Genomic DNA, 15,643 nt, shown 5'->3' with positions numbered 1-15,643 from the left:
TGCACCGCGAGTATCGGCGACAATGTCTTTCTACCGACTCCCGTATCAGAAGACAGAAGAACCGGTCTCGTATCAACCCCAAGGTCTTCTCCAAGCCGAGATGGCCATGTTCATCATGCAGTGCTCGCAGGACCATGTGTTGTAGGTTCCTGGGGTGACCAGTTGTATTCTATCTGGATGGTTATGGTAGGGGACCACCCGATAGACTAAACCCATGTCCATTTCGAACTTGTCTATTTCTCTCATTAGTATCGCGACCGTGTCACTAGGAGTACGTTTGATCAGGATGGGCTTGCTTCTTTTGTTGGACGGCTTGGCGGACAGCACCAGCCACTTGGTCCCTTATTTGATATTGTACCAAATCCTTCCAGGCAATGATCTTATCCGGAGTGATGTTCATTCCTTCTGGAGTGAGGTAAGCTGCAGGGATAGCTTTGGAGTGGCATCCCAAGGAATCTACTATCCGTAGTTCGGTGAAGGTCACTTTATCTTCCATGATGGCGGTGGTTGCACACATGGCTCTCATGCCGGGTCCAGGGATTTCCTACCACAGGTAAGATTCTGGAGTGGCATTTAGCCCTGGTCTTCAGGACAAGGCATCAGCTCAAATGTTCAGGGGCCCTGGTTTGTACTTCAGTGTGAACTTGTAGTTCGATAGAGCCGCCGCCAGCCATCTGTGGCCTGTTGAATCCAGCCTGGCGTATGTTAATATGTACATTAATGGATTGTTGTCTGTCCGTACCTCGAAGGCTACACCATACAGGTAGTCATGGAATTTGTCCACGATTGCCCACTTCAGGGCGAGGAATTCCAACTTGTGGACAGGGTCATTCTGCTCACTGGGAGTTAGATTGCGGCTGACGAAGGCCACTGGTCAGAGTCCCTCTGGATATTTCTAGTGTAGGACTGACCCTAGACCATTGAAGCTCGCGTCCACATGAAGGATGTAGGGCTGTTACGGGTCGGCATAAGTGAGCACGGGTGCCTTCGTTAGGCTTTCCTTCAGGCTAATGAAGGCTTGCTCACAGTCGGTCGTCCATTTGTCATAAAACGGTTGTCTAGAAGAGGTGGCCTTCCGCCCTGTGTCCTCGGGGTATATTTTGAGGAGATTGTTGAGGGTCTTTGCCTTACTTGAATGCCCCTCCATAAAGCAGCAATTATAACCAGAGAAGCTGAGGAAAGAGAATAGCCCCAGGAATTTCTCGGGTCGCAGCCAATTCACCATGGCTTCCACTTTGGCAGGATCAGTGGTGATCCCATCGGCGGACACAATGTGTCCTACGTAGGTCACTCAGGTGTGGCAGAACCGGCACTGGTCAAGAGACAGTTTCACTCCTTCTAGACCCAGACGGTCCAGCCCTTTTAGCATCCGTTCTTCATGTTCCTCCAGTCTTACCAAAGACGATGATATCGTCAAGGTAGGCCAAGAATTCCCAGGGGTTCATGTCAATGATGTTTTTCTCCATGAGGCGCTGAAATGTTGCGGGGGCCCCGCAGATCCCTTAGGGCATGCGAGTAAATTGGTAGAAGCCCATGGGACATACGAAGACCGTCTTCTCCTGGTCTTCTGCACTCATCAGTACCTGGTAGTACACAGATCTCAGGTCCAGGACACTGAGCCACTGGCTTCCCATCAGCACATTGAGTATATGTCTTCTATTCTTGGAAGAGTGTACTGGTCAGGTACGATGCGGTTGTTCAGAGTCCAATAGTCGATACACAGTCTCACCGATCCATTTTTCTTTCTCACCACCATGATGGGCGAGGCATAGGGACTCCGGGATTCTGTACAATCCCCACTGTCTCCATCTCTTGTAAGACGTCTCTCACATTGTCCACATCTCGAGGAGCGATGCAACGAGAGCGCTCTCGGAAGGGTGTGGAGTCACTTAGCCGGATGGTATGTTGGGCATTTCGGCTGCAGCCCACATCCATCTCACTTGTGGAGAATACGGGCCAGTGCTCTTTCAACTTGGCCATTAGTCAGTCTTTCCATTTGGCCGGCAGGTTTGAATCTCCGAAGTTGAAGGTCAGCCCGGCTGGCTGCTCTGACGCCGCAGCGGTATTCACCAGAGGCCTCATCTCCACAGGGGTGACTTGGTATATTCACCCCAATATTTGGCCATAATCAAAGGCCATGGGATATGGAGAGATATTTTAGATGAACACTTTAATTCTTCCAGGAAACTTGGAAGTCCATTCCTTTACTTCTGATACCAGCATGTAGCCTCGCTGGGCATCTTCCTCTGTGTACTCTCCAGGGAAAAGAGGCTCATCCCGGTTGGGGTAGCAGCACTTTGCGACCATGTGCTTCACTTCCCCTGATGGAATCTCTGTTAACCCAGCTTGCAGGTTGAAGAGATCTCCATGTCTGTCTTGTGCGGATATCTTGCAACACTCTTCCAGAAGGATGGGATGAATTGCTAGAGTATAAAGAGGCAATTTGCAGGCTTCTCGCAGGTAGGCCCTGATCACTGCCCACACTACGTCGGTGTTGGTTCACTGTATTAGCGGGGAACTTGGAGGATCTCGGGGCTCGGGGCATATCAGCGCCTCCACATCCATGGTGTGAGATTTGCCTGGGTTTGTCTGTGTATCTCCAGCCGAATCTTCACTACCCCATCCGTGTGGTAAACCTCATTGCTGAATCCCCTCAGGTTCATGTGTTCCACTGACTGCAAAGGTCGGTGTTGGAGATGTTGGTTGTAAAATTCTCTGTAGACAATGGTCACTTGTGACCCGGTGTCCATCAATACCGACGAATAGACACCGTCCACGATGACATGTATGATGGCAGTTGGTGTCCAATAGTGGGGTTCCATCATTGAAGCTTGGTTTGGGCGGGTTTCGGCAGGTTTGGAAGGTGTTTCGGCTGTCTGAGCCCTGTATATCATTAAGTTAGGGTCTCTTTGCTCTTGGGCGCAGTCAGCGCTCCCCTGGGTTCACCCTTGGGGGGTTCTCAGGTCTTCATGTATGTGATTATGTAAATGAGTATATGACTCATGTCCTTTTACCACTCCTAGTAGGTCCTCAAAGGTAGGGGGAGGTCCTTGTAGTAAAGAGCACCTTATCATGATCACGATGTGATGAGTGGTGATGGACCCTCTAAGGAATTGTTTGCTACGGTACTCATCCACTGTGAAGGCGATTGTGTCGAGAGTCTGTAGCTTCCAGAGGACCTGATGGATCAATTGAATGAAGTTGGATAGGTCTCTTCAGTCCTTTTATCTGAGGCCATAGTATTTGGACCACAGTTCGCTTTCATCTTCATCTTTTCTGTAGATGTGGGCTGATTTTGTGGGCTGACATGTCGGCGTCCTGATCGTGTTGCATACTGACCATGGTGGATGCTGGAGGTCAGAAGCTCTCCATTATCATCTGTCGCCTCACCCCCTCGGAGCAGGGCTGTTTGTCAAGTACCTTGACCATTTGCTAAGTGACTATCGGTTCCAAGCCCTGGACTAGGGACCGGCATAGGATTTCTCGCCTGGCATCTAGGGGGAAGTGACTGTGGTGGACTTCTGACCCAGCTGGTGGCACCTTGCATGGTAATTGAAGTGAACGTTACCCGGGGTTGGGGTACATCAGGTCTAACCGGAGTACTGGGGACCATTATTTATGGTCCTCCATTCACAGAGGTTGTGAGAGGACGTGGAGACCTTGGTCAGTGTGAGAACCCTTGTGGAGGGTTCAGGAGGGGAGGCAGAGTGTGGAGATGCTATCCCGGGGTATATGAGTGGGCACCCTTGTGGTAAAGTCTCTGGCAGGTGTATAACCTTGGGGGCATTGTCTGGGCATATCTCTTGCCCGGTAACCAGTAACACAGCACACCCTTGGCGAGTGAGGTCATACTTTCTACTGAGGATCCGGACATCACTCATACTGGGAGATCTTTTCACTTGGTCGAGGACAGTAAACATGGACAAGAGGTGGGGGGCTCCTCCCACTGCATCCACATGTCGTGGAGGTTCTCAGAACTTAAAGACCCAGTCAAGGACATACTGTATTGCTGTGATGGCATAAACATGATGTCGGATACTTTACAAATTTGCCTGCTGAGTAGGGCACCCCAGGTCTGAGATCTCAGCAGCTCCTCCAAATGTAACTCACTTTCCCCCACCCCCTGGGAGATATGGCAGCTATGGTATGTGTGGTGCATTACCTGCGGCTCACAGGAATGATAATAATAATACAGAACCACTCAGGCCTCGCAGTGCCATACCCCCTCATCGTGCCCCCCAACACTGTGTCCACACCCCAGTGGGGTTTACCCCATAGTACTGATGTGCCCCTGGGCACCTAACCACCCTTTTGTCCACAGAGTAAACCCACCCCAAAGTGTGACAGCGCTGCCCCACTAATGTGTGTACAGTTGGTGCACTTGGAGTACCTGCCCAGGTGCTCCTGTACCCGGGTATGGTCAAAGGAGGAAACGGATCCACTAATCCCAGTGATGGTGGTGTAGCCTTCACCTCTATGTTGGGTGGTATCCCGCGTGGACGGTGCCACCATGAAGAATGTCTCTTAGCTGTTGGTGGTGATCTGGTCCCAGACCACGTGATGCCAGGATACAGCAGCATCCTGTCTGTGTCCCTCACACTGCCACTACAAGGCAGTGTCCCTATCTATGGACCTGTTCCTGCAGCAACCACATGCTGAGGGGAGTCAGAGCTTAGCTGGGGCCTCTGGCCTAGTGCAGAAGTCACTGACACCCTGCACATGCACACCCTACCCTTCTCCTGTCCCAGCTCCGACTGACTAGCATGTCCTAGTGCGCAAAATGTATCTTCTTCAGAGCAGGGATTTCTTGCAGTCCTATTGGCTAAGCGTAGCCAGGTGATCTTGCAGCCCCAGGGGCTGCTGCTGAGTTTTGTAGTTCCCTATGTAGAGCTCTTCCAGTGATGGCCGCCGCTGTCTCCCTGTAGTGCGCATGTGTTATGGCCGCCGCAATCTCTTGTGCATGCGCGAACCTCTGTACATTCGTGCGCACACCTAACATGGCGGCGCCCTGCCACGGGAGCCGCTGGGAGCCTCTGGTGACTCGATCGCCACTCTACACCTCCCCGCACCGCTGGAAGCTGTCGGGGCCTACTTTTAGATACGTTTGGGTGCCGAAAAATAAATATAATGTAGGCTGATATCAGTTTGTAGTCTCCAGGGCAGCTTTTATACTTCCAGTTGCTTTACAGTAGCAATAATAATCACCACGACAAAAAAGAAAGTGCTGGAACCGCTACTGTTCAAAAACAATGTGTGTGGTGACCACTAGTGACTAAATATAATCACAAAGTGTACAGAGTACTTATACATACTGTATAAGCAAGGCTGTCTGATTAAAAAACTTATCGAACAAGATCAGGGAAACATACATATAACAAATATAAACCAGCGCCTCAAAAAAGGCCAATAAATGCAAATATAAGGTAATATGCTCTTGCACTTGAGCTCTGTACACGGAGCACACAGACAGCATCGGATCGCCTATACAGACGTTCCCCTGCAGCGGAGGAGCCACTAGGAGTCCTCTGCCAATGTTTGGATGGGCCTAATTAACTCCTATCTTGTTGTGAGTAGATTTGTGGTTTTTGTAAACCGGACCAGCTGCACAACGCAACTCATGTATTTTTAGACAGATATTGTCTCTTTTATATTTTAATAAATTAGCTTAACTGATTATTTCTGCAGTGTTTTGATTGTTCATTGTTTGTTAGTGTGTTAGTCTTGTCCCTTATTAGTTGTTATGTGGTTTATGCAGTAGTACGCACTATGAGTGTCCCTTGTGTTTAATCCCACATGTCCTGAGGAAACTTCTTCGTGGATTATTCAAGTTAATCTGGATGTTCCAGATTGGACTTCTGTAACAAAGTTTCATATTACCTTACATTTGCATTTTGTCACCAGAGACCAGGGATTTACACCTTTATACCGGGATCATATCTCTGAGCAAAACCAAGAAGTAAAACAAATTGTGATTTATTCCTGTGAAACAGACGTACACACAATGGATTACAATTATACAGAAGAAAACACACTTAATGGGGGGGGGGGGGGGGTCTGGGCTACAAAACTAACCTTTCCTAGTTCAAATAGCACAGAAAACAAAGTCTTTAGGTTGACCGGGAGTTACCCATAAAAGTCCTGGAATTCAATTCGGCATGAGTTACCAGACGCCACTAATGTATCTGTATCTATCTCTTTTTGGCGTGTAGTTCCAGTCGCAACCGCTACAGTACGTTCCTTTCTCAGAACTTGGCCCCGAAAAGTGGGACTTAAAAAATTTCTTGACTTCAAAATCTCTGAAGCCGGTTGCTGCTATTTCTCAAAGAGCATCTTTTGGTGAGTTCAAATTTGCCGCTGCTGTTTTGGCGCTTAGAATCTTAGATGAATCTGAGGACCGTATTGGCTTCTGGGTTTCTTATAGTATTTCAATCCCATTCATGAAATGCTACAGCCAATCCGAGCGTGGGAGAATTCCTACCAGCCAATCAGCGATCTGCCAGTCTCCTGAAGCCATGCAAGGATGGATTCAAAATCTGACAGGGGCATCCGCCAACATGGCACCTCTGCCACCTGTGAGTCAGATGCCACCTGTGGAGTTAGGTGTCTCAAGGTCTGGGCAAATGGTCACCCGATGGCTTCCATTCAGCCCTGGATGAGGGTACTTGAGTATAACTCCTCAGCCCAAATGGCTTTCACACCGTGGCAATATCTGTGGCTTTAAAGTCCGGGCCCTGGCAGACTTAGTGGCACCAATTAGGTAGCCAGCTGGTCTCTCGGAACCATGGACTTGGAAATCCCCAGCTCATATACAGTGCATAAAACATATACCATTATACACAATGTTAAAATAAAAATATTTATGGATGTATGGCCTGAGAACTAGAAAAATAGAGCCTAGAAATCTGTCTCAACCAAAGGTAAAACCTAATACCGGAACCGACACTGGGGAGATAAAGGGAACAAGCTCCTTCCCTTATCTCCTTTATTACCCTTTCCTCTCCACACCCCCCCTCTCTCTTCTTCTATTCTTTTTCACATCTTTCAAGTAATAAAGCACTTAAAAATTTTGAAGGTAGTCGCCTCCCGATTGGAAGCCCAGAAGTATTTAAATGTTCTAAAGATAAGATGGAGTTTCTGTTGGCTTTAATGAAATGTCTTAAGACCTTATGGTCATAATACATGTTTAAATAACAGAAAAGATAGTTCAATGGTTCAGATTAAATCTATGTACATTGTTCTTCCTGTTTCAAAGTCTTGATGTGATACCACAAAAACAATAAAAACCGTTTGAAATAAAAAAATACAAATATTTCACAATTTCTTCTAAGTCCCCCGTTAACTAGGTTTGACTGAAAATACGCGCACGTTCAGTTTCAGCGCTTCTAGACCTTCCTATAAAAAAAATGTTTTAAAAGTTAAATGAAATAATGCTTAGGTTCAATTTCACAGTTACCCTTCTAAACACAGGGTGAAAAAAATGCACAAATGCGCACCAGGGATTAATGATTGGTAATTTATTAAAAATGTACACAAATACTAAGGGGATCACCACAGCACGAGCGCTGAATATCCTGCTTTTTCTACTTTCACCCTTCTAAACACATTGGAATTTGGACTTAAACATGAAATCAACCTTATCGATGGTTGTAGCACCCCAGAACCTCTATACTTGGTTCTGGTGATCTGGGCATCTACTGGGGGACCCTCACAAACCTAGGGAATCTCGACTGTAACCAGGATAAACATATCCCTATACCCCATTTACCTTTATGGTTTGTGCTGAAGCAGGGAAACCTGGCGGTGAGTCGCGCAACTGCTTTCCAGGGAAGACTTTGACCGGAGTGATGTGTCTATATGTCCCCGGGAATACGAACTGATTCCCGAATACATTTTTGGGGTGACCAGCAACTCTGGCCCCTTCTACCAAGACACATTCTGACAACACTTTTAACGCAAAGTCCCCCCAGAAACTCATAGCCTTAGAATCTCCACTAGTTCGCACTCCTGGCAAGGTAAAACACACAGAAAATCATTATTGTCATACAATACATTCATTGCCGGTACAATACACAGGTTGAAGAGCTGACACTCTAAAACAGGGCTCAGAGGTAACCAGTCGGGCATAATACCTTTATTGATGGCCTGGTTACCCCTTCACCGTCACACATTTATTGGACATTTTTGAGGCCCCGGTTTGTATTTGTTATATATACTAATGATCACCACTACAAATTATGTTTACCTTTAAAAACAATAACTTCATCCGTAAGAGAATTTTCATAGGCAGCTTGAATATCAACTGGCAATGATGGCCAAAATGTATGTATCGCATAGAGCTCAGCTTCAGGGACTTGAGGAAATTTACGCCAGAACAAACTGTTTAAAAAAAAAAAAATCATACAATGAATACAATACAATTGCTAGTTCAAAAATCCTATTTCCATTTACACTTTCAGAACTGTATTTACTTTTATTGCTAACACGTTTCATCATAAAATATATTCCAAAATATTGTTTACAAAGTCAAAGAGTTGATTAAAATGTGGTTTTGTAAACATATGAATACTGCATGTTTTCTCTTATACAAAGGAAAGAGAAATAGAATGAGTTTTCCTTCACTTATTTATTTAGGGTTTTGTTAACATTGGGACATACATTTTCCCCTTAATTGTCCCTTCTTTCTTTCATGCCAAAACAGGTCACATAGATCAGAAAGTAATGGGTGCAAAAAAAAAGTTAAAACCACTCTGGACAGTAAAAGGTGTGAACATTGTGGGATTCATGCATATGGATTAAGGTGCTATTAGGTCACAGAGAAGTCGGATTAGTTCTCACTGATTCCAAGACCACAGCTGCCATTCACTTAGGGGCTTATTCGATATCACCCAAAACGGCCGGTCAATTGACTTCAATTGGGAATTTCAACAGAAAAGAGCCCGATTTGGTTCTTTGGCTAGAATAAACCCTTTTGTTTTTTTTCATGATAGTTGGCAAAATACTGTACATCCCAAAAATCCCAAAACACTGCAAAAAGAGAGTAAACATGTTCCAGTTTTTAAATGAACTGTAGTCTGAGTTATGGTTTATTTGGATAGGAATTTGAAGTACCCAGACATTCGATAGCCATATCTTATACTGGCACAAATTTGGAAAGAAAATCCTATGAGGTTTTCAAAGCACCAGGGTATTTTTCTTTGCTACATCTGTTGTATTTCTGCCCTGGATTTTGTCTTAATACATAGGCCGCTATATTTAAAAACTCAGATTGTGATGAAAATTGGTTGCACACTTGAAAACACAAATAATTGTTTAGAAAAATGTGTGGAATCATGTGATAATTCATGTTCTTGCAGGACATAACATTTATTGGAAGGGACAGGTGTAAATTATTGGTATTGTTCATCATTTAGACTGCAGCTCATCAGAAAAAGCAAAGGTTCAATTAGTCAAAGATATAAACTTCATCTATAAAACTTTTACCTTTTTACAAAGAAAATAATTTCTCCTCTGAGGGTGGTGACAGCATCAAAGATGGTGTTGGAGTCACATTTGGAAGGAGTAGTAGGCCCTGTTGGTAACACGGGGTTGGATGATTTCCCTAAGAAAAACAAAGGCATTACAGATGCAGTGGCCGTTATTCGAACAAATCACAGAGCCGTTTTCGTGTGCTCTGCTGTATTCCACGCGGCATTAACACGGCCAATCGCCCCAGGCACCCCCGCTTATTGCGATTGCTTTGTTTGAATTTCATGGATTCTGTTTCTTTGTGTGCAATGAAATGCAATGAAATTAATGAATTGTAATGTGTACAGTACTGTGCTACTGTGTCAATTTCAGGTGTTTAAAAACCAGAACACTAAAATGCCATTTTCTGCACTCGCGTCTTAAGCAGCAATTCCCCATTGTTTATTATTTATATATGTAAAGAATGCGACAATGTATAATTCTATATTCTAACCGAAGATGGCAATTGTTTGGTGCTCCTGTTATAAATCTGTCAAAATCCTGATTGTGTGGCTAACATATTGGCTGCTTCAGTCAGTGTAAATCAGCAGCTATAATGTATCCTTATATTACTAAAGTAACATTATCTAGTGTTACAGTTTATTGCTCAATCTGCTGGGAATATTGGCAACAAATTATCGCAAATAGGAAAGTGTTGCAAAGATCTTGCATTGCTTGGGAGGTGTGCTAAACCCTGCTACAGAAATCCAGGGATGCTTTAAAACGCATTAAAAATTGCAAAAAGAGTTGAATAATAAAAAATGCAGTGCATATTATCTAATAATATAAACTAATTTAGTTTAAAAAAGACATAAGATTTCACGTTTTGCTGCTTTAAAAAAAGAAAAAAATATATTAGAAAAAATAGATATTTGAATGATATTATCTGTACTGTAGCTAATTGCTAAATTACAATTTGAAAATAAAATGTGGTCACAGTTCATGCAGTTATTTTGTCCCCCCAATGATAGAACTATCGGTATATACAGTATAAAGCTGAACTTGTTTGATAAATGAGAGAAGGGGAATAGTCTTGGTAATATACTGTACAGGTAATTTGGCCTTGCTTATTGTGATACTGTATTTCCACTTTCAGTTGGATATATATATATATATATATATATATATATACTGTATCCATCTTGCTTCAAACATTTAGACACTTACAATCACATCACTGAAATGCATTAAACTATTAGCAATTTATAAGTTTCATATCAAACAGTGGTAGCGGACTCAATGCTAAAATGTAGGTATTTTGAAAATTTATCTTTATAGTCATTTTATCAAGCTATGTTGTCATTTTATTTCTCTCCTTGTCAAGTCTGGCACTTGGGGACTGGATACAAAATGGAACATGAGTAATTAGGGAGGATTTGTAGGTCTCAAATATTATAATAGATGTATCAATTTTCCATCTAATAACACTTTTTCTCCTTTAACAAAAAAAAACAACAAACCTCGGCCTGGTCTGAATGAGCATGAACCTCTGACCCAGGGGCGTAGCTATAGCCCAGGAAGCCTGGGCAAAGCCCAGGAACCTGTGCCCTTGGGGGGCCTGCTCAGGGCCGACGACAGGGAGGAGTTCCGGGACATTTGGCCCAGCTGTGTAGCCATCCGATCACTGAAGTCAGGGCCCCCTTCCTCCTATGGTCCCCTTAACAGCTGCAGTGACAGCTTCAGTCATTGTTCACAGCACCAAAGCTGGATCTAGAACTGCGAGCTGCGAGCGAGGAGGGGGGTTTGCAGAGAGAGCAGGCAGCAGAGGCTGGGGGAGGAACTGAGGCTGAGAGCTGCCTGCCCCTGCTCTCCATGACATCAGGGGGAGGAGTTGCTATGTGCTGCTGTGGGAAGGTATGTGTGTATTTGTGTGTCAGTTCGCTGTATGTGTTTCAGTCTGTCAGTGTGTCAGTATGCTGTGTGTGTTTGTGTGTATATGTATCAGTTACACTATGATCTCTTTAAACCATTAATTCAAATAAGTATCAAAGGCACTTTAATTAAAGTAGAACTTGGTATCTTTGTTATACTTTGGATATCAATATACCAATTAGGATAAATCACTGTTATGGATTAAAATCTATTTACAATGAATAATTAAACTTAATGCTAAATATGTGCTTATATACAAAGTGAAAAAAGTGATGAAAAAGCTCTGTGGAGGGTCCCCTGTTTGTATTGATGACAGTGGTAGTGAACTCACTGTGTTGTTGAAATACAGCACTCAGTCCACAGTAGTTAATAAACTGCTGCCGAAATATCAAAAGAAAGGTAACTTTGAAATCTGCAGTGTAAGTGAAAACAAATTAACAGTGTTATCCTTATTAATAAAAGAGTAAACAGAGCTGATAATTTGTGTATAGAAACTATTCAAGTTCTACCTTTCTACTAGTGGTTGCCTCATGGGCCCACATCTTTGTTAGCTAGCTCAGTTAATAAATCACTCAAAGATTGACAAATAATTACTGTGCACCATGCAGCTACATGTATATACACATTAGTAAGTGAATATTACAGAGGGTCCCCAGATAGTACAGAAGACCATGAAAATAGACTCACTGTGTTAGTCAATTGCAACAATTGGACTGCGAATGGTTAGTAAACTGCCCCATTTGTATCAAAGTGGAAAGCTTCGAAAACAGCAGCATGAGTGAAAAACAAATGTAGCAATATAATCACTGCTAAAGAAAGTAAACAGAGCTTGTGATCCTGATGTAGAGGCTAATAATGTTATCTCTCTCTGCTAGTGGCTGCCTTTTGGGCCCACATCTTTATTAACTTGCTCAGCTATGTAAATCATTAAAAATTGGTAATGAAGCTGTAAAATATAAGACTGCAACCTGAGCTGCAGCCGCGCTACAAAACTGATGACCGTGACATCATCACTACCACGAAGAGCATTTTATTCTTGCACGAACTTCTTCAGGAGTGAGCGGGTCTCTACTACTCTCAGATATTTGTACATCAAGGTTGTCATGGCAACCCAACTCAGCTGGAGGAGTAAGTATGAATCAATCTATAGTCTCTATATTATATTCACAATCCTAGTCATACCAACTAATAGAGACTGCTCAAATTAAAAGTAGGAAATATATCCTGCAGTTAAAAATGGATTCAATCAAGTTTACTGTACGTCTGCAATGATATTGCAGTTACCCCGAGTGTCAATGACTTCCTTATTAACCTCTGCAATGCCAGATGATACATCAGCTTGTAGTCTAATCGCAGACATAGTGCTAAACAGACAGATAATTGGCACTAATTCCAAATTCAGTAAACAGAGATATAGTACCATATATTACCAAATTATAATTTTGGTATAATGCAGGGTGAGCAAACCTTTTATGCCGAGACCCCTTTTTCATCCATGTAATTTCCCCCCCCCCCCCCCCGCGCCTGATGTAATCAAAAATCACATGACGTCAGCGCATGTGAGCTGGTTCAGCCAATGAGGGCGAACCAGCTTTGCGACGCGTCTACAATCTCCTGCAGCCAAGTTCACAAATCCCTTGGGCTGCAGACGTGCGCGCGGCAGTATACTAGTATTGGATCACTGTTTGTTATTGTTTGCTGGCATCTGGTAATATGTTTTTTTTCTGGTGCACAAAGGCAATCCATTTGAGGGGGCATTCATCCACCTCTTTGCTACATCCCTTCCCTCTCCCGCCCCCTTTTTTCCCTCCCTTTTTTCCTTCTCCCATTTGCTTTCCCCAGTGTCATCTACTCCTACCTACCAGTTGTATGTATTATTTATTTATTCCCATTTTATATATTAGAGTGTAGAGAAGCAAGGAGCACAGCTGAAGTAGAAGTCTGCAGGGAGAATCCTGTAGAAAAAAATGAATGAAGGGCACAACTCCGTGCTAAAACTGAGGGTGATTTATTGGATAAATGCACAGGGACAGAAACACAGCCCACACACCGACATGTTTCGTCCCACAGGACTTTATCAATGCCTGACCTTCATTCCTCCATTTAGTCATTGTGTCTCTCCCTCCAGCCAGTTTCTCTCTCTCCCCTTTCCCCAGTGTCTCTCTCACCTTCCCCCAGTGTCTCTCTCTCACCTTTCCCTGTGTCTCTCTCACCTTCCCCCCAGTGTCTCTCACCTTCCCCCAGTGTCTCTCTCTCTCACCTTCCCCCAGTGTCTCTCTCTCACCTTCCGCCAGTGTCTCTCTCTCACCTTCCCCCAGTGTCTCTCTCTCACCTTCCCCCAGTGTCTCTCACCTTCCCCCAGTGTCTCTCTCACCTTCCCCCAGTGTCTCTCTCTCACCTTTCCCCAGTGTCTTTCTCTCACCTTCCCCCAGTGTCTCTCTCTCTCTCACCTTCCCCCAGTGTCTCTCTCACCTTCCCCCAGTGTCTCTCTCACCTTCCCCCAGTGTCTCTCTCACCTTCCCCCAGTGTCTCTTTCACCTTCCCCCAGTGTCTCTTTCACCTTCCCCCAGTGTCTCTCTCACCTTCCCCCAGTGTCTCTCTCACCTTCCCCCAGTGTCTCTCTCACCTTCCCCCAGTGTCTCTCTCACCTTCCCCCAGTGTCTCTCTCTCTCCCCTTCCCCCAGTGTCTCTCTCTCTCACCTTCCCCCAGTGTCTCTCTCTCACTTTGCCCCCAGTGTCTCTCTCTCACCTTCCCCCAGTGTCTCTCTCACCTTCCCCCAGTGTCTCTCTCACCTTCCCCCAGTGTCTCTCTCACCTTCCCCCAGTGTCTCTCTCTCACCTTCCCCCAGTGTCTCTCACCTTCCCCCAGTGTCTCTCTCACCTTCCCCCAGTGTCTCTTTCTTACCTTCCCCCAGTGTCTTTCTCTCACCTTCCCCCAGTGTCCCTCTCTCTCTCACCTTCCCCCAGTGTCTCTCTCACCTTCCCCCAGTGTCTCTCTCACCTTCCCCCAGTGTCTCTCTCACCTTCCCCCAGTGTCTCTTTCACCTTCCCCCAGTGTCTCTTTCACCTTCCCCCAGTGTCTCTCTCACCTTCCCCCAGTGTCTCTCTCACCTTCCCCCAGTGTCTCTCTCACCTTCCCCCAGTGTCTCTCTCACCTTCCCCCAGTGTCTCTCTCTCTCCCCTTCCCCCAGTGTCTCTCTCTCTCACCTTCCCCCAGTGTCTCTCTCTCACCTTCCCCCCAGTGTCTCTCTCTCACCTTCCCCCAGTGTCTCTCTCACCTTCCCCCAGTGTCTCTCTCACCTTCCCCCAGTGTCTCCCTCACCTTCCCCCAGTTTCTCTCTCACCTTCCCCCCAGTGTCCCTCTCTCACCTTCCCCCCAGTGTCCCTCTCTCACCTTCCCCCCAGTGTCTCTCTCTCACCTTCCCTCCAGTGTCTCTCTCTCACCTTCCCCCCAGTGTCTATCTCTCACCTTCCCCCCAGTGTCTCTCTCTCACCTTCCCCCCAGTGTCTCTCTCTCACTTCCCCCCATTGACTCTCTCTCACCTTCCCACAGAGTCTCTCTCTCACCTTCCCCCAGTGTCTCTCTCTCACCTCCCCCCAGTGTCTCTCTCTTACCTTCCCCCAGTGTCTCTCTCTCACCTTCCCCCAGTGTCTCTCTCTCACCTTCCCCCTGTGTCTCTCTCACCTTCCCCCAGTGTATCTCTCACCTTCCCCCAGTGTCTCTCTCACCTTCCCCCAGTGTCTCTCTCACCTTCCCCCAGTGTCTCTCTCACCTTCCCCCAGTGTCTCTCTCACCTTCCCCCAGTGTCTCTCTCACATTCCCCCAGTGTCTCTATCCCCTTCCCCCAGTGTCTCTCTCTCTCACCTTCCCCCAGTGTCTCTCTCTCACTTTCCCCCCAGTGTCTCTCTCTCACCTTCCCCCAGTGTCTCTCTCACCTTCCCCCAGTGTCTCTCTCACCTTCCCCCAGTGTCTCTCTCACCTTCCCCCAGTGTCTCCCTCACCTTCCCCCAGTGTCTCTCTCACCTTCCCCCCAGTGTCCCTCTCTCACCTTCCCCCCAGTGTCTCTCTCTCAGCTTCCCTCCAGTGTCTCTCCCTCACCTTCCCCCCAGTGTCTCTCTCTCACCTTCCCCCAGTGACTCTCTCTCTCACCTTCCCCCAGAGTCTCTCTCTCTCACCTTCCCCCAGTGTCTCTCTCTCACCTCCCCCCAGCGTCTCTCTCTCACCTTCCCCCAGTGTCTCTCTCTCCCCCTCCAACAATATGCCTCT

At 45.8% G+C, this 15,643-nt stretch overlaps 1 protein-coding gene across 4 annotated transcripts in view; it reads right to left on the bottom strand.

Annotated features, from left to right (window-relative positions):
- LOC142490305 (matrix metalloproteinase-18-like) overlaps positions 1 to 15,643 on the bottom strand; it is a 118,695-nt gene that overhangs the window by 7,692 nt on the left and 95,360 nt on the right. For all 4 annotated transcript variants that reach the window (XR_012800027.1, XM_075592415.1, XM_075592417.1 and 1 more), the window contains 2 exons: positions 9,481 to 9,598; positions 8,243 to 8,376 (listed from right to left, as the gene is read on the bottom strand). Coding sequence is in view for 3 of the 4 variants with exons in the window: in XM_075592415.1 (XP_075448530.1) it covers positions 8,243 to 8,376; positions 9,481 to 9,598 (252 nt within the window). In the remaining variant the exon portion in view is untranslated. The remainder of the gene's footprint in view (positions 1 to 8,242; positions 8,377 to 9,480; positions 9,599 to 15,643) is intronic.

The sequence above is a fragment of the Ascaphus truei genome, chromosome 3, assembly GCF_040206685.1.
Source record: "Ascaphus truei isolate aAscTru1 chromosome 3, aAscTru1.hap1, whole genome shotgun sequence".
NCBI lineage: Eukaryota > Metazoa > Chordata > Amphibia > Anura > Ascaphidae > Ascaphus > Ascaphus truei.
This window is presented reverse-complemented; position numbering and strand designations above follow the sequence as displayed.